This window comes from Saccopteryx bilineata, chromosome 11, assembly GCF_036850765.1.
Source record: "Saccopteryx bilineata isolate mSacBil1 chromosome 11, mSacBil1_pri_phased_curated, whole genome shotgun sequence".
In the NCBI taxonomy this organism is placed as follows: Eukaryota; Metazoa; Chordata; class Mammalia; order Chiroptera; family Emballonuridae; genus Saccopteryx; species Saccopteryx bilineata.
This window is the reverse complement of record NC_089500.1, coordinates 78,639,171-78,658,170: the sequence shown is the minus strand read 5'-3', so window position 1 is coordinate 78,658,170 and position 19,000 is coordinate 78,639,171. Positions and strand designations below refer to the sequence as shown.

The 19,000-nt window shown below is 47.0% G+C and overlaps 1 protein-coding gene across 4 annotated transcripts in view; it reads left to right on the top strand.

Annotated features, from left to right (window-relative positions):
- The window catches only part of PTBP2 (polypyrimidine tract binding protein 2), a 65,113-nt gene that overhangs the window by 29,446 nt on the left and 16,667 nt on the right, over positions 1 to 19,000 (top strand). For all 4 annotated transcript variants that reach the window (XM_066247563.1, XM_066247562.1, XM_066247561.1 and 1 more), the window contains exons 4-8: positions 2,772 to 2,944; positions 3,883 to 4,026; positions 10,529 to 10,693; positions 10,824 to 10,934; positions 15,737 to 15,932. In XM_066247563.1, the coding sequence (XP_066103660.1) occupies positions 2,772 to 2,944; positions 3,883 to 4,026; positions 10,529 to 10,693; positions 10,824 to 10,934; positions 15,737 to 15,932 (789 nt within the window). The remainder of the gene's footprint in view (positions 1 to 2,771; positions 2,945 to 3,882; positions 4,027 to 10,528; positions 10,694 to 10,823; positions 10,935 to 15,736; positions 15,933 to 19,000) is intronic.

Sequence of the window (19,000 nt, the reverse complement as noted above, 5' to 3'; positions counted from 1 at the left end):
GTACCACGTGAATTAAGTCAGAAGAATTTGGATGATCTAGTTGCACATCTCTGCTTGCTCGGAACAAAATCGAGCCCTTCTTGAACCGGATGATAACTGGGGATGAAAAGTGGATTACCTACGAAAACATCGTAAGGAAAAGGGCATATTGTGAACCCGGAAACCTAGCCTTTCCACCTCTAAACCAAATTTAACTCTGAATAAGAGAATGTTGTGTATATGGTGGGATATTCGAGGACCAATATATTATGAGTTTTTAAAACCAAACGAAAAGCTCAATTCGGAGAAGTATTGTCAGCAACTGGATAATTTAAAGACAGCAGTCCAAGAAAAGAGGCGGGCAATGTTCAATAGGAAGAACATCATACTGCATCATGATAATGCTAGGCCACATGCTGCTTTGGGGACTCGTCAAAAAATTGCAGAACTAGGCTGGGAAATTCTTTTCATTCACCATATTCCCCAGACTTAGCACCCTCCTATTATCACTTGTTTTTGTCCTTACAAAATTTTTTGAAGGGCGCCCTGGCCAGTTGGCTCAGCTGTAGAGCGTCGGCCTAGCGTGCGGAGGACCCGGGTTCGATTCCCGGCCAGGGCACATAGGAGAAGCACCCATTTGCTTCTCCACCCCTCTGCCACGCCTTCCTCTCTGTCTCTCTCTTCCCCTCCCGCAGCCAAGGCTCCATTGGAGCAAAGATGGCCCGGGCGCTGGGGATGGCTCTGTGGCCTCTGCCCCAGGCGCTAGAGTGGCTCTGGTCGCAACATGGCGACGCCCAGGATGGGCAGAGCATTGCCCCCTGGTGGGCAGAGCGTCGCCCCTGGTGGGCGTGCCGGGTGGATCCTGGTCGGGCGCATGCGGGAGTCTGTCTGACTATCTCTCCCTGTTTCCAGCTTCAGAAAATGCAAAAAAAAAAAAAAAAAATTTTTTTTGAAGGGCAAAAAATTCTAAAATGAAGAAGATATCAAACAAGCACTCGTTCAAATTTTCACATCAAAACGTAAAACATTTTTCGGCCCTGGCCGGTTGGCTCAGTGGTAGAGCATTGGCCTGGTGTGGAGGAGTCCCAGGTTCGATTCCCAGCCAGGGCACACAGGAGAAGCACCCATCTGCTTCTCCACCCCTCTCCCTCTCCTTCCTCTCTGTCTCTCTCTTCCCCTCCCGCAGCCAAGGCTCCATTGGAGCAAAGTTGGCCCTGGGCGCTGAGGATGGCTCTGTGGTCTCTGCCTCAGGTGCTAGAATGGCTCCAGTTGCAACAGAGTAACACCCTAGATGGGCAGAGCATCGCCCTCTGGTGGGCATGCCGGGTGGATCCCGGTCAGGCGCATGTGGGAGTCTGTCTGACTGCCTCCCCGTTTCTAACTTCAGAAAAATACAAAAAAATAAATAAATTTTTTTAAATGGGATATACAAATTGCCCTCATGCTGGCAAGAAATCATTAATAATAATGGCAATTATATTATTTAATAGTTTATTGACGGTAAGAAAAATTTGTATTTTGTTTTATTCCAAAAACGGACAGAACTTTCCGGTAGACCAGATATATATATATAGATCTATATCTATATAGAGTATACATGTGTGCTTCTCAGTGGACAAGGATCCTTCATTCTAGTTACTGTGAAGCTTCAGGTGATGAGGTTGTGAAGTCCGTAAGTGACGTATAGTATGTAGATGTTGAAGGCGAGAAACCATTTACAAATATTGATCGACTTACGACATGCAAATTACGACCATTTGACTTTACGACCACAATTGCTAGCCACGACTGCTCCGCGTCTGGCAGCACAAGCGTTGCCCTGCTGGGTGTACAACAGTGTGGACCAGCTTCTGGCAGCACTACCGTCTCCACGTGCACCATTTCAACTGTTATCCCAGACTCGGTACAGCAATTTGTGTTTTGTGTCTTGGATATTTTTCATCAAACCCCTCCCAAGATGTCTACCAAGAGGAAATTGTCTTGGCAAATATTAAACCAGTTGTACTGGGAATGCAGTGTTTTACTTAAACCTGACGAATGTAAAAATAAGAAGCAAAATGGTGTAGAGATGATACAAATGGCATAAAATGAACGAAGAAAATTATGATATATAACAATAATGAAGAAAATTATGATAAAATATGACTCAAAGATTTTTATAACATCATTTCACAGTACTGTACATATAGCCTACTCAGCTTACGACCAAATCACAAATCACGTTACGACCGGTCTTTCGGAATCAGTCGTGGACGCAGGTCGAGCACTAGCTGAGGAAGGTAGACCAGGTGGCAGTACTGAACCAGCGGGGCTCCTGTGCGGGCAGCACAGTGAGGACTGACTCCATAGTTACTGGACAGCACTGCTTTCTTTAATCCCACTTTTGAGTATATTTCCCAAATTGAAGAGTTGATCATTTTCCAGGTGAAATTATAATCCCAACTTTTGCTAACTCCAATTTTTTTTGTTTTAAAAAATTTCTGTTAATCTGCAGTGTGAATAAATTGCAGGCAGGGATGTTTCTTAGTCACTGAACAGCTTCTTTATGAAATTACATTTTAATATTTTTGCTTTATCACTTACTGCTTTTTACATATACTATTCAGGAACATTTTCCCAGTGGTCATCTTAATTAATTGATGGGTAGGATTTTCTTGGTTTCTTTACATATTTAGGAATTAGTCAAGTATACGCAGCTGTGTTTTTAAGTTCTTTTATGAATGTTGCTTTGTGTTTTTTAATACAGGTCAGGAAAATTAATATAACGGAGACGGTTTTCTAATGTCTTTCAGCCAATGGTAATGACAGTAAGAAATTTAAAGGGGAAGATAAAATGGATGGTGCTTCTTCCCGTGTTCTTCACATCCGCAAGCTGCCCGGGGAAGTGACAGAAACGGAAGTGATTGCTTTGGGCTTACCTTTCGGCAAGGTGACCAACATCCTCATGCTGAAAGGAAAAAACCAGGTAGGGTCCCTGGAGGTCTTGCAGTGCGTTAGGCCCCAGACTGCGCAGGTGTGGAGGCGCTGCCCCCACTGAAGCACAGCGAGGTGGGCCATAGGGAGGTCTGCTCTGCTGGCAGTGGGGATCGCGCCTGGGAACCGGAGGGTGACTCGCTGGAGGTCTCCGCTGGTTCTGTGAGTCTGTGCGAGGACGCGGACTGAGACTGGACACACGGGTGCAGTCTGCATTTCCCTGTGGCTCTGCCCTCTGTAACGTTGGGAGGCGGAAGGGACACTTACTCCAGGGAAAGACTCACCGATAGCATTAGCAGAAACGAGTCATAATCCCTGTATTTCTTCAGTGACTGATGTGTCCATCGTAGCAGGGCCCAGGTGTATTAAACATCAAGTTTTGTTTTATGATTCTAATGCCATTTTGAAAAACTTACGAAATTTAACATTCTCTTAAATATAAATGTTAACTAATAATGTGACATTTAATTTTTAACTTGATCTCTGTATAACCTGGTCTCTGTTATGTTGCGCTAGAAATTACTCTGAGGTCTCGTCTCTAGTCCGGGAACGGTAGGATTCTGCTGCTAGATTACGTTTGGGTTTGTGTCCTCTGGTTTCGCCGGGAGGTGCACTGTGGTCTGGAGAACGAGCGGGAAGGCTCCAGACTGGAGCTCCATACCGGAGCTTTCCTCCCGGGGCCGGCCCTCGGCTGGGTTCCCGTCTTCCACGGGGTTCCCTCCCTCGGCGGGGTTCCCTCCCTCGGCGGGGTTCCGGCCCTCGGCGGGGTTCCGACCCTCGGCGGGGTTCCGGCCCTGCTTGTTAGAGCACCTGCACCCTCGGGGTTGTGTTCTCCACAGACCTTTCCAGTCAGCCCAGTAGACTAGACAGGCAGTAACATTTATTTGAGTTTAATTCATAGTAATAACATTTTTGCGTTTACATTTTCAGGCATTTTTGGAACTAGCCACAGAGGAAGCTGCCGTTACTATGGTTAATTACTACTCAGCGGTGACACCCCATCTTCGTAACCAGCCGATCTACATCCAGTACTCGAACCACAAAGAGCTGAAGACGGACAACACGCTGAACCAGGTGCGTGTTGGCGCGCGGGCAAATGGTCCTACCGATGTGCTGTAGTTGTGTATATGGGCATTTTCTTATTTTCAAGATGTTTTCTTGCAGTATGTCCCTAAGTGTTAATGGCATTTTATTACAAAAGGTATATGTAGTTTCTTCATATTTTAAAATAATACTTGGATAAATTAGTGAAATGGTATTTTTTTCAATGTTTTGTTTGTTTTTTTTTTTGTATTTTTCTGAAGCTGGAAACGGGATAGACAGTCAGACAGACTCCCACATGTGCCCGACCAGGATCCACCCGGCATGCCCACCAGGGGGCGATGCTCTGCCCCTCTGGGGCGTCGCTCTGTTGCGACCAGAGCCACTCTAGCACCTGGGACAGAGGCCAAGGAGCCATCCCCAGCGCCCGGGCCATCTTTGCTCCAGTGGAGCCTTGGCTGCGGCTGCGGGAGGGGAAGAGACAGAGACAGAGAGGAAGGAGAGGGGGAGGGGTGGAGAAGCAGATGGGCACTTCTCCTGTGTGCCCTGGCCAGGAATCGAACCCGGGACTTATGCACGCCAGGCTGATGCTCTACCACTGAGCCAACCGGCCAGGGCCTCAAAAGTTTTTAAGATCTTTGGTCAAAACGTTTTTCTTGTTGCAAGTTAAAATTTTTGTATAGAAGCCGTTTATGAGGAAGAAATCGCTATTAACATAAGCTGTTTACACAACTCTGCTGTTTGGACTTGAGTTAAAATTCAATGCCTTTGACTTTTTATAGGGCTGGCTTTTTAATGGAAAAATGCCTACTGAAGATGTGTTCATGGTTTTGGGGCCGGGTAGGCAATGTTAAGAATTGAGAATGCATGATTGTATTGATTTTTTTAAAAAATTTGATATAGAAGATATTTAAAATTAATGTAGCTTTTTAAATAGTGTAAGAATGGTTTTAGACCTAAATACATAGTCTGCAGTAATGATGTAAAAACTTTAGCTCTTTTAATACAGTTTTAGGATAATTATTGTTTTCTGTTTCAGTAAAATCTAAACTGTATTTGGCTTTTTGTCTTGACATTAATGAAAAATAATTTCTTATAGATTTTAACCTTCATAAAAAGTGACTTCAGATCATTTTAATCGTTTATGAAAATTAAGCTTCTGTGACTTTTTTCTAAAAGAGAAGCCTACAATTCCAGCTTTAAAAAAATTGGTAATTTTATTCCTTTTGAACCAGAAGTTGTACTTCTAAGAATTTATCATGAGGAAATACATTCTTGACTCATATGGAATTTAATATCGCATTTAATGTCCCAGTTTTGTTTTAGATCTTAGTAATTTCAGTGAAGTTATTTGTGACTATATTCTCATTTTAAAAGTTTCAGATGGAAGGAACATGTAAATAATAGAGAGATAAAGAGTAAAGACAGCAGTAGATAGGCATCTGTAGGGGGTTGGGATTACAATTTTAAGGAGGTTACCCAGTGAAAGCCCCATCAGGAAGTGACGTTTGAGTAACAGACTTCAAAGTGGTTAGGCAGGAAAGCTCTTATCCACTTACCTTGTCCTTTCCTGTTTCGGAGTGTACAGTGGGCTTCACTGGACTTGTGTGGTTCTCTAGAGTGAAGTAGTGAGGAGGTGGGTGCTAAGCTGGGTCCCGTCGCATGACAAAGTGGTGTGTGTGTGTGTGAGAGAGAGAGAGAGAAAGAGAGACAGGAACAGACAGGAAGGGAGAGAAATGAGAAGCATCAATTCTTTATTGCGGCACCTTACTTGTTCATTGATTGCTTTCTCATATGTGCCTTGACCAGAGGGCTACAGCAGAGCTAGTGAGCCCATGCTCAAGCCAGTGACCTTGGGCTCAAACTGGTGAGCCTTGCTCAAGCCAGATGAGCCTGCACTCAAGCCAGCGACCTCGGGGTCTCGAACCTGGGTCCTCTGCGTTCCAGTCTGACGCTCTATCCGCTGCGCCACCGCTCGGTCAGGTGACAAAGTGGTCTTTACTCTAGACCAGTGGTAGTCAACCTGGTTCCTCCCGCCCACTAGGGGGCGTTCCAGCTTTCATGGTGGGTGGTAGCAGAGCAACCAAAGTATATAAAAAGATAGATTTAACTATAGTAAGTTGTTTTATAAAGATTTATTCTGCCAAACTTAGCGAAAATCTGACATAAAGTACTTGATAAGTAATTATTATTATGTGCTTTAACTTGCTGTAACTCTGCTTTATAAATTTTATAAAGTAAAGTTACTTCCCTACTTTATAAATCACCATTACTGTGGAACGGGTGGGCGGTTAGAAAATTTTGCTACTAACAGAGATACAAAAGTGACAGTAGATATAAAAAGGTTGACTACCCCTGCTTTAGACCAACATACTCCCTTTGGCATTTCTGGTTCCTTTAGGGGAGGTTTTTGTTGTGTGGGGCTCAGCTGTTTGACTTTCTGTTAACCCTTCCATTCACCCTCTTCCCCACCTGGGAAACTGGCAGTTTCTTCCCCGATTCCTGTGGCTGTTACCGTGCAAACTCTGCTGTGTGTTCACTGGGCTTTCTGTCCATTGGTCTGTCCACTGGTTCTGTTTGTTTTCTGTGTTCTAGGCATGATAAACATGACTCTCTACTAATAGTGACCTTCCCTCTCTCCAGCATTTGTGTTTACTCCACTTGGTACTCATGCAGTGGCATTTTAATACGGTTCGATAGTAGAAGAGAAACAAATGGATGTATCATTCATGCATCCTTCCAGAACCCTCCCTCAGACCACTGGGTCCGGTCAGCTCAGTCCTGCTGACACCTCGTGGGCCACTCCCTCTTTCCCGCCACGGTCGGTGGCTCAGACGCAGCCCTCGTGGCTGTGTGGCTCTGTGGCTCCCTTACTGGGCCACCTGCGTCCCTCCCTCCTCGGGTCCGTCTGCCTGTGTTTCTCAAGAAACTGCCCGGGTGGCCAGGTGACCCCCTGCTGCCATCCTCTTCTGAGAGGCCACTGTTTCTGCCCTCCAGTTGGCCTGCCCTGTTTGCTTACACCTCTGAGCGGGCGGGCGCGCTCCCTGAGTTTCAGTCTCGAAGCCATTGTGTCTGGGCTGTCCCTCCTGCCGAGAAGAGTGTGGCCTTGCTGCCTCGTGTGGCCTTCCCGCCTCGTGTGGCCTTCCCCCCCTTACCTGACACGGCAGTTTCTAGACGGCTTCAGGTCTCCCTGGTCCCTCCCTCCAGGGCCACCCTCCAACTCACAGAGTGGATTAGGTTTGTGTCAGGAACTTTCAGTACAAATTAAATCCCAGTGAGTTACTACCTTTTACTGTAGATGGCTCAAGTTAAGACAGGTAACACCCTTGTTACGTTGGTAACAATGTAGAGAAGTTTCAACTCTCATTTATGAATGATGGGAACATAAAGTGGTAGAATCATCTGTAAAAAATTGAAATATTTACTGAAACTGAGCGTCCACATGTTCTTTCACTGAGTAAACTTCTCATGACCTGACGGAGACAACCTCACACGGATGTTCTGGTGTCTGTGCATCAGAACACGTGTGTTAGGAGGTTGACCGCACGCTGTGGACTCGCCCACGCGGCACACCAGACATCAGCAGGAGCCGAGTGTGTCATGGTGGATTCACTGCTGATTAGTGTAGTGTCTGGCAGAAAAAAAGAATGAGCAACTGGTACCAGCAAAACATGATGGTACATAAAAATAACGTTACTGAAAGAAGCCAGACCAGCGCAGAACGCTGTCCTGTGTCCCAGTGAGGTGGCTGGAGACAGCGCGGCGTTCCTTCTGTAGACGGACCGTGTTCTGTTCCCGAGGTCGTCACTGCACCGGTGACGGCGTCTCTGGTCCTTTACTGAGCTGCATACACTCATAATTCGTGTTCTTTTCTGTGTATATGTAATGTTTCAATAAGTTTAAGAGTGGACATGACTAAGCTATCAGAAGGTGGAGAACAGTGAGTGGTCCTCGAGATACGTACGTGAGTGGAAGAGCTGCAAGCACACAGTCCTGTCCGGGGTGGATGGTCCGTGTGCACTCTGTGTACCTCGAGATACGTACGTGAGTGGAAGAGCTGCAGGCACACAGTCCTGTCCGGGGTGGATGGTCTGTGTGCACTCTGTGTACCTCGAGATACGTACGTGAGTGGAAGAGCTGCAAGCACACAGTCCTGTCCGGGGTGGATGGTCCGTGTGCACTCTGTGTATAGTGGTCTCTGGAGGGACACCCAGGGGATAGTGGTGAAGGAGGGAGGGACAGGGACAGGGTTTATTTAGCCCTCTGTACCATTTGGGAAGCATCCCATGATCATGTGATTTCTGTGCAAAAAGACAGTCCATTCGAGGAAATGGCAGGAGTTAAGTGTTCTCCATACTTGTTATAATTTCATGTACTGTGTGCAGGGACATGTGAACTGACAAAAAACAACACTGGTATGATCTGTGTAGAAACTGTAAATATATATTGGTAAATGCAGCAGGTCCTCGGATAACGTCTTTTGTTACACATGTTGGTGAGATGTCATAGGACCTTAACTCATGTTCATATTAGGTAGCCTGTTGGTGAAATTGGTTTTGTTAATGTCATTTGCCTAAACTCATAACAAATCAAGGATGTTAAGTGAGGGCTTAACCTTATATTTAAACATTTAATAACATTGCTCTAACATATTCTTTTTAACTGTGTCTCTTTATTAAATACTGTATGGTTCAGAAGTTTGGGTTTGAATTGTCACTTTAGCTAGCAGGTTCCTAGGCCGTCTTACCTGGCGTTTAGATGCTGAGGTTTGGCTAGGTGAGCACGTGGTCCCTGAGGGCCACTCGGTGTGAGCCCGCGTCAGGTGCTCCAGTGCAGTGGCCGTTTCCCTCAGCTTTCCTGAGCTGGGACTGACATGTGGTACTGGGTAAGGTGTACAACGTGGTGAGTTGATACACTTACATATTGCGTAACGATCACCACCATAGAATTAGCTGACACCTTAAAAAAATGTTAACACTTTACAAATTTGCGTGTCACCTTTGGGAAGCAGCCATGCTAATCTCTGGGTCTAATTTTAGTATGCGTGCTGCCAAAGCCAGCACTGCTGTGGCGTCCCGTCCCCGGAGTCTGCTGTGTCTTGATTCTCCTCTGTCCGGCTTCCTCTTCCCATCCCACTGCTGTCCGCCCCATGCCCGCGTCCCTCCGGGCAGTGGCTCTAACTTGAGAGCAGGGTGGGGGCATCAGTCAGCCACATTAACAGTGACTTCTTTTTATAATGGTCTTTTGACCCTAGATAAGGCAGAAAGAAATGATTTTCTTATCAGTGACTCCCGTTGCAGTAATGATAGGAACAGCACGATAGCAGTAGTAAAGGAAGTCGTTTTGGAGCAGTTAGCATATGATTTAGGTGACAGATTCCTGAAAAATACTGTATTCAATTCTGTATGTATATTTTTTCGCACTTCAAGTCTCAGCAATGAAGAAGTGGCTCCAGTGCTCGCTGTCATGGTGGCTGGTGGTGTCTCACTCGTCACATGACGAGTGCGTCTCCCTTCCGACTGCACTAGATGCTGTAGCACGAGCGGATGTGTCCTCGGTCTATCTGACATGCTCCTGAGAACGGAACAGCTGTGCACCGTGGTCCATCAACTTTGCTCTAAAGTTCTTATTTTTTTTTTTTTTTTTTTTTTGTATTTTTCTGAAGCTGGAAACGGGGAGAGACAGTCAGACTCACGCATGCGCCTGACCGGGATCCACCCGGCACGCCCACCAGGGGCGACGCTCTGCCCACCAGGGGGCGATGCTCTGCCCCTCCAGGGCATTGCTCTGTCGTGACCAGAGCCACTCTGGCGCCTGGGGCAGAGGCCAAGAAGCCATCCCCAGCGCCCGGGCCATCTTTGCTCCAATGGAGCCCTGGCTGCGGGAGGGGAAGAGAGAGACAGAGAGGAAGGAGAGGGGGAGGGGTGGAGAAGCAGATGGGTGCTTCTCCTGGGTGCCCTGCCGGAAATCGAACCCGGGACTTCTGCACACCAGGCCGACGCTCGACCACTGAGCCAACCGGCCAGGGCCTCTAAAGTTCTGATGTCAGAAGTTACACTAGTGTGAAAAAAGACTTAAACTGTATTGTGAATATTCTTCTTTAGGACTGTATAACAAACAGATTTATGAAACATCTTGTTAATTAATCCCTTTCTTGGCATTTACCATTTTCCTTTTTTTAATAGAATGAATAATGTTAGATTGAAGTTTAATCTCTAAAAGTTTCTGTTTAAAACGCTTTGATTACAGTGTATGCCTCTGCCGTATTACCAGACAGTGTGGGAACCCTTCCTCTTCTGAGCAGAGATGACAGTACCTACCTGGGCCTGTTCAGCGTGGGTTTGAAGCCTGGATGGTTGGTTGAAGTAAATGCTGCTGGACTATGTGAATTACACACAGACAAAGCCTGGCTCAGAAGGGTTGTTTATGGGTTACATTTACTTCTGTGTGTTTTAGAAGAGAAGTGTGCGTCTAGGGTCACAAGGAGCAGGGCACAGGTGCAGGGGCTGCGCTCTAAAGCTCTGTCTCATTGCAGCGTGCCCAGGCCGTCCTCCAGGCCGTGACAGCCGTGCAGACGGCGAGCACCCCGCTCAGCGGGACTGCGGTCAGCGAGAGCGCCGTGACGCCTGCCCAGAGCCCCGTGCTCCGGATCATCATCGACAACATGTACTACCCTGTGACCCTGGACGTCCTCCACCAGGTGCGCCGGGCTGCTGCTTGCGGGGGATAGACGTGACCGTGCAGGGGATACGGCTCCCCGGGGGGTGGGGATGACTGTGCCGAAGGGTGACCCATGCGAGGGATAAGGTTTTCGTTTTCTTGTCTTACAGATATTTTCTAAGTTTGGTGCTGTATTGAAGATAATCACATTCACAAAAAATAACCAGTTCCAAGCTCTCCTCCAGTATGGCGATCCAGTAAACGCACAGCAAGCAAAACTGGTGAGTCGGGGCCTTTCTGAGTGGGCCTGTCCCTGGATGGGCACACATGCCACGCAGCAAGTGTTGCCCATTCCTCCCAGCTGAGCGACACCGGTCAGCGTTAGGGAGAGTGTGTTAGAAGTGCTTCGTGTCCGTGCTGGTTGTGTCTGCAGTCGTCTGCAGGCTTGTGTCGTCGTGTGTGTTTGATTCTGGGGGACGAGCAGGAGTGCATTGTGAGGCACACGCGTGTAAGGGGGTGGTGGCCGGGGGACGTTTCAGAGGAGCTAGCTGTCCGCCCGGTCTGGCTGGGACAGAGCAGTGCCCGTGTGACTCTGGTGCTGTGACAGGCGCTCGGCCTCTTCAGGGCCCCGTTCCTCTCCTGGGGTTCTGGAAGAGTGAGGCGGGCTTGCTGCAGGCATCTCAGTCCCCCTCTCCTTCACATCGTTGACATTTTTATTGTTGCTGCCACAGAGGTGAGGAACTGTCAGACTTGCTGTCTCTCCTGTTAGCTCCCAGTGACCGCAGCACGCCCCTCCCTCCCGTGCACCCTGCTGCCTGCGCACCCTTGTCCCCGGCCCCCTCGCTGGGCCTGCACTGTGCTCTTGCCCGCGGCCAGACCTTTGTCTCCCCGCTTGTCCCCCTCGGCCTTCCTCGCACTCTCACCCACGTCGTCGGCCCTGGCCTTTCTCTGTGTTCCTCCCTGCGTGCCAGCTGGCCGAGGCCCTCCGTGTAAGTGCTCACCCTCTCCATCCCTGTCTCTGCTCCCTCCTCACTTTCTTGTCATCTCTGTGCCCTGCTTTCTGTCTTCCTGGTAAGTATCAGTGTAGAAGTCTCTTCTCAGAGAGGCCTCGGCCCTGTGTCCAGGTTAGTTTTCTTTGCTGTCAACAAACACTCCGTGTCAGGTGTCACTGCGGGGTGGCTGTCTTCTGTGGACTGCAGTTGGGGGAGTGGGTCCCGTCTGCCACGGTCTCTGCTGCGTCCTGGAACTGGATCGGGGCCCTCACCCGTGTCACAGCCTCCCCGGCACAGTGTGCCTGGGCTCGTCGTCGTCGTCGTGTGTGTCCCCCCCCCCCCCCCCCCGTTAGCCGTGTGGCACTGGACGTTAGAGTGCGCCCTGACCTGGTGGTTCAGGCACCGTGCTGTGCTGGGTAGGACAGTGGCGGTCATGTAACATCACAGGCTAAAGCCTCCCTCTACTCATGATGATAATTTTTCAAATGACGGAGAGAGAAAAACCTATCTCTGAAGCCCTGGAATTCATTTAACAGGCAGTTTCCTTTCAGGTTTGAGGGAAGAGAATCCAGTGTGCTACGAGTATGGGCCAGAGCCTCGCGTGGTCTGTGGTGTAGCGTGCTTATTTAAAAAGGACTCTCAGGCCACCCTGAGCCCGGCACTCGGGGACTTGTTTGTGTTAAAGCTGTGGGCACAGCGGTAGTGAATGCAGCTCAGGTGACAGCAACCGGCCTCTTCCTGGTATACTGGCCACGCTCTGGCAGCGACCTTCAGTGCACTGGGATTTCCCCTCAGCGTGTTCCTCTCAGAGAAGAACCACACAGAGCTAGCCGGGGACAGTGATGGTGACAGTGGCAGTGGGGCTTTGTAGTGAGGGGCGGATCGCGCAGGTGGCCCCGTGCTGCAGGCCAGCCTCTCTGTGGTCTCCGTCCTTCATAGGAGGCGGTGCCGTGCGTGGGGGAACAGATAGGGTGGCCATCCCGAGTTTGAGTAACAGTCGTAGTGACCAGGTAAGGAGGAGATGTTCTAAATGGTCCTCGCATTTACTAGTAAGGCGCCCTCGTGTCTCTGGAAACCTTGTATATTGGCAGGCAGTGCACTGAGCAGAGGTGTGCCTTGCCCTGGCACTCGTTCAGTGTCTGTGCTGCCGAGAAGTAGAATTCCTGAGTGCCTCAGAAGTAGCCCGGTCTTTGCAGTGGTGAGATGCACCTGTGTTCTCCTTTCACCTGTAAGCTTTAAGATGCTTGTCTCTACAGCCCTGAAGAAACAGGTCTTGTTTGCGTGTTACTGGAAACCAGTTTCAGGAGTGTTGTGCGTTGTTAGGGAGATCAGTGGGCAGTGATGCTGTGTCTTTCGGAAGTCCTTTAGTGCGGTCATTTTGTTTTAGCATACAGGTGGGTGGTTTTTCCTTAATGATTCCTTTAGGGTATTGTATTTCATCAGTTATGAAGAGTAAAAATGAACAGGAGGTGAAGTCTGCAGTGCAGTGTCGTTCAGGCCTTCTCAGCCCGTGTTCCCCGCTCTCTGCAGCATCTTCGGGACCCAGGAGACCCAGTGTCTGCTGGACTCCTGCATCCTCATTCCTGTGGGGGGTCTGTGGTGGAACCAATGATCTCAGGGTGTTTAGGGAGATCCTGCATGATCTGCGGGACTGAGCTTTTTCTCTTGGTAACCAAGCATTTTATTAGTAGAATGCCACTTTTTATGTTGATCCTGATAATTGTTCATGACTGGCTCAAGGTAGATCTTGAAGGAATTTGGAGCTTGCGTTTCCCTGAGCATCTGCTAGATGTCTGGCCCCAGGAGCCCCCTCAGAAAAGGAAGAGAGATAGATAAGGAGCAAACAGCACTGAAATATAATGGAAATAGTTTTGTGGCTTTTTCTGTTTTTAATCCACATACAGTGTTTGAGTGAGCTGTTTGCACTTTCTGTGTCTGACATCTTTGCTCGGTTTCATTATGGTTTAGCCGTAACTCTTACACTGACTGAAAGTAGTTCTGCTGCTTCTCCTTTCTCTCCTTCCTTACGTGTGTGCGTGTGTGTGCGTCTCGTTCAGCCCAGCGTTGCCGTCCTGGGTTCCAGGTGGCACGCGCCCGGTCTGGGTTCTCTCTGCTGCCAGCAGGGGTCTCCACTGTGCGCATGTGCTCACGTCTGCTCCTGAGCCTCGGTAATCTCCGCCAACATCAAGATGTGTTCTTAAAACTCAGGAGAAAAATGCCAAAGGTTTCTGGAGAACTTTCTTACAATTAGCATGTTTATGTAGAGATATGGCAGTTACTCAGCCTTAGTGTTTCTTGGAAGGAACTAGACCCCAAATAGCCTTGGCTTACTGGGATGTTAGTTTGTGTTGGTCCTTGACTTTCTGCATTGATCAGATACTGTGATCGAAAGCCAGATCTTTTCTTACAAGGTACCAGGTTTTTTTCTTTAATTACTGGAGTAGTGACTTGTGAATTTTGTGACTTATCTTTTGACACTCCTGTCTGTACTGGGTGTGGGACATGGGTTCCCCATGTGGTGCCCCTCCCCTGCTGGAGTGCCGCGTGGCCAGTGACAGCCCGTGGCCAGTGTTTTGTCTGCCTTCACAGCAGAGTGTTGAGTTAGTATTTATAGCAGTCAGGCTGGCAGTGCTCATATGATAGTGCCTGCCCAGCTCAGATGTAATCCCGATCTGTGTGTGTGTGTGTGTGTGTGTGTGTTCCCTTTAAGGGAGTTATCACTAACTATACTGCTCACAAAAATTAGGGGATATTCTGTTGCTTCATAATCATTTTTAAATAACCTCTAATTTTTGTGAGCAGTATATATGAAAATGCGTGAACTTTTATTGAGTTGTTTTCTAGATTGGTTTTAGCTTGGTGAATACAGGTACATAAACTTGACTTTGTGCATGAAGGGGGAGGGCTTTTTCCAGAGTGGGAGCAGCTGAGTGAACCACAGGCCTCGTGTACCACAGTGGTGGCAGGCGTCCCCTCTTGCGTCACAGGACACTCCTGTCTGTAAGGCTCTTCCTGTGACTTCAGTCAGCTCGGTGGCCATGGAAATAGTCATCCTGAGGTGATAGAAGATTGTTTTTCAGACACCAAGCATGTGAAAAAGTGTTGGTTTACTATTAAAATATTCCAGTTCTACATGTGCACACCTCCCGGGTCTGGGTCTGGGTCTGGGTCTGGGCAGACATCAGCTGTGACCTGTGTGTTTGTGTGTTGCTGTTAGAACTGTTTCGTGTAGAGTGCTGAGTGAAGAGCTAAGCATAGCCCTCGTTCCTGAACTCTCTTACAGGGAAGGGCGACTCTCCCGTGAAAAGTGGGTGATTTCCCTGCTCTCCCGCTGGGCTGGGCTGCTGGCTCTGGGAGCACGTGGTCTCTTGTCACCTGCTCTCCCGCTGGGCTGGGCTGCTGGCTCTCTGGGAGCACATGGTCTCTTGTCACCTGCGCTGCCCAGGAGGGGCAGGGCATCTCCATCTCTGGTCTGCAGAGCGAGACAAGCTGAGACCCAGAGAGGTCAAGGGACCAGCTCAGGTTGACTAGTGAGTGAGGCTTTCACCTCGAGAGCTGGACCCGCCCTCCAGGGCCTCCCTGGGACGCCCCCGGGCCTGCTAATTTAGCAGGTGGTTCCAGCTCGGGATGAACACCTCAGGTTAAGAAAGGGGATCGTTTTCGCCCATTTCGTGGGAATTGATGTGCACATCACACCAATACTTATTTGACTTTGAGGCCCTGTGTACAGTGTGGCATCGAACAGAAGTTACTCATAAAACCAGACTCTTAAAAGGATTGCTGTCTAGCAAGAGAGTGTGTTTACAATGAAATTAAAGTATTGTGTGGGCTCTCATGGACTATGCTGGCTGAGCCATGTTTGTGTTTGCAAATTAAAACAATAAAAAGCATTAGGACATGTACGTAACTGGTTGTATTTTAAGAAGATGGTGCTGTGGAAACGAGGCGTGTCCAGCTGGGTGGGCAGAGGGACGACAGGGCTCCCTTCGGGGCTCGCGGGCACAGGGTGTTGGCTGCACGCGTCAGCAGAGTCGTGCCTCCGCTAATTTCCATTACTGAACATTGCTCGTCTGATTTCTTCCCGTTCACAGGCTCTAGATGGTCAGAATATTTATAACGCATGCTGCACTCTAAGGATTGATTTTTCCAAACTCGTGAATTTGAATGTAAAATACAACAATGATAAAAGTAGGGATTATACGCGACCTGACCTCCCATCTGGGGACGGACAGCCCGCCCTGGACCCGGCCATCGCTGCGGCGTTCGCCAAGGAGACGTCCCTGCTAGGTACGGTTTCTCTTGTCTCTGCCGCTTGTCTCCCAGGTGCCACACGGGAAGTGCCCGTGACACTGCAGTAAGTATCACGGCCCCGCGTCGGGAGGGAAGAGCCTCTCGTGCCACTTCTCTCAGGTAAGGAGGCCTGGCGACTGGGGTCCCCGCGTGCGGGCTGAGTGGAGGCCCAGGCCTGGGCCTGTTCTTTGGGGCCAATCCAGGGTTCTTCCTCAGCACAGCCTGGAAACGGGGCGTCCGCACACCATGCTGGGAGGGAGGGCGACCTGCGGGACACCCTCTCTTGAAACAAAATCAATTTTCACTGGAAAGAATTTTTTATAAAATTTGTTTTGGTATTTGATTTTGTCGTAATCATTTCTATTTCCCCTTGTCCTACGATGGATTTGGCCCATCTAACAAAAACAGGGCAGAATTTGTCACTAATAGCTGATGGAGTCAAAAGGAAGAAAAAAATAAGGGAAAATGTTTATTTTGTAAGCAGAACGAATGAAGTTCTAACTTAGGATGAAATTTTAGTTTCCTGTTATGTGGTATGTGTGGAGACGTGTATAAGGTTAGAGTTTCCCTCCATACGGAACTCAAGGTTGATGAGTCCCACATGAGCTCTTCCAGTTCAGTTTGTGTCTACCAATGAAGAAAGGGAAAAGCGTTATAATGAAGTAGTTCTTGAAGTAGGTGTTTGTTTACTGTGGATAAATACGGTAAGTTTGTGCCGACCATTTGTAAACGTGATACAAGTGGCGCATCTGTGAACAGACACTCTGATGCAACAGAAGCAGTTGACACTTGAAATGAATTCTGGTGACATCAGACAAAACTGACCGTGTTCTGACTTTCTGTTACACAAGCCCTGGCTGCTCCTCCAGACTATAATGGATACCTTGAGTTGAAAAGTCTTTCCTGACAAAATCTCTGTCACTTGATTGGCCTAGTTTAAGCCCTATTCTCTCAACTTGGCTTATAAATTAACATAGACTATTTCAGGTTTACCATTTTTAAAGGTAAAGTCTAGAGAAACAGTGATTTACTTAAAATTATTACTATAGATTCTTAAATTCTTTATTGATAGAAACTAGTTTATTGGCAAGAAAAAGAATCAGAAAAGCTATTTATTGAATAGCTTCGAGGTCCTAGGTCAGGGGTCCCCAAACTTTTTACACAGGGGGCCAGTTCACTGTCCCTCAGACCGTTGGAGGGCCGGACTATAAAAAAAACTATGAACAAATTCCTATGCACACTGCACATATCTTATTTTAAAGTAAAAAAAACAAAACAGGAACAAATACAATATTTAAAATAAAGAACAAGTAAATTTAAATCAACAAATTGACCAATATTTCAATGGGAACTATGCTCCTCTCACTGACCACCAATGAAAGGGGTACCCTTCCAAAAGTGCGGCGGGGGCCGGATAAATGGCCTCGGGGCCGCATGTGGCCCGCGGGCCGTAGTTTGGGGACCCCTGTCCTAGGTATTCTGCTAGGGACTGGACATATGTTATTTAATCCTTAACATACCAAACAAAGTAGAAGATGACATGAAGATTTTATATACAGTTTCTGAGACATTTAAAATTTTCTGTGCAACTCATTAAAAAGAAATAAGGGTAAATACAAGAAACCAGCTAGCATCAAATACAGACCTTAATAATCACTTCTCTGGACCCTAAGGAGCTATGTGCTTTTGCCAATTTGGGGTAGAGTTAGCTGTGTTTGTGTTTGGATTCTGAGTGGAGTCACGGTTAGAAGTCTCCTGGTTTCTTCTAGTGAATTAATTTACCACTGTTTCTCTGTAATTTCAGGGCCTTGGTGAAACATTTTTAAAAAGTCTTTTGTCATAAAAAGTTATGAAGTCCTGGCCTAACTAGCTTCTCTGTTACTATGTGTCTTCACTTTTTTCCAAGTGTCCTATATTTTTAATTAAAAGCATATGAGTTAAGTTGTCCAGTTCTTATTAATAAGTTTTCTAGTGTCTTCCAGCTCTATATTGAATATTTTTTATATATTTTTGTTTCTTTTACTCTGCCTGACAAGGGGAAGGAAAACATCTACTTTCCCTTACTGAAATGACTTCATCTTGACCTGTTTTAATGGTTTTGCATTTTGTTATACCTGGGCTTTTTATTTCAAGCATCCTAAAATATCAAAGTTTTTGCAAGTAGGTGAGTTAATAAGTCTTAAAAATCAAGTAATGGATTCTCTAGTTATTTTGATAATTTATAAGAGATAACCACTGTTAGTTTTTCTGAAAATACAAACTTGTGTACAAAATTAAAATAATTGTATTTGCAGTTTTGTGTTATGTTGCAATTGTCATTTTACTAAATTTTTTTTAATAATTTTAGTAGCTGCATAACATGAGAGTGGATACAGCATCCTTTGAAAAGGAGCTTGGCTGGCATTTGTTGCACATACTGCCGTACTTTTTAAAATACAAGTGGCATGTGTCAAACACCCTGTACCTAACTTTTTTCTCTGTCAAACTATCTTTTTTGGCTAGATTTTTAGAATTATTGCATCAAGGAAAATATTCCAAGTTCCTGATTCTCAGTGCAGATTTCTTCCTAGGAGATGGTATTACAGTAGTTGAGACTGACGTGAATGGTGTGTGCGCCTGGCTGTCCTTTTCTCCCGCCAACACTGAGTCTTCTGTTAGTTTGCGAGGATCTTCATGTGATAGGAGTATGCTGTATTATTTTGTTTTATGATCTAGTTTATATTAAGTGCTTATTCGATCTTTTTAAGTCCCTGACTTGGTTTCTGGATTCTTTCTGTTGGGTGTACAGAACGTGGCGTGCATGTTAAGGATCTTATGTTTATATTTTATACGAGCTGATCTCTCTGCTTGGTTCGCGTAGATGGGCCAGTTTATGGAGAAGTATTTTTAAATCATCTCAATCCAAAAGTATCTAATTACAGGATATCAAGGTAACTTTTTAACACATTTGGTGAATATTGCGATCTTTATTGGGAATAGCTTAACGTTTTGCTTTTTTTTTTTTTTTTTTTTTTTTTTTGTATTTTTCTGAAGCTGGAAACGGGGAGAGACAGTTAGACAGACTC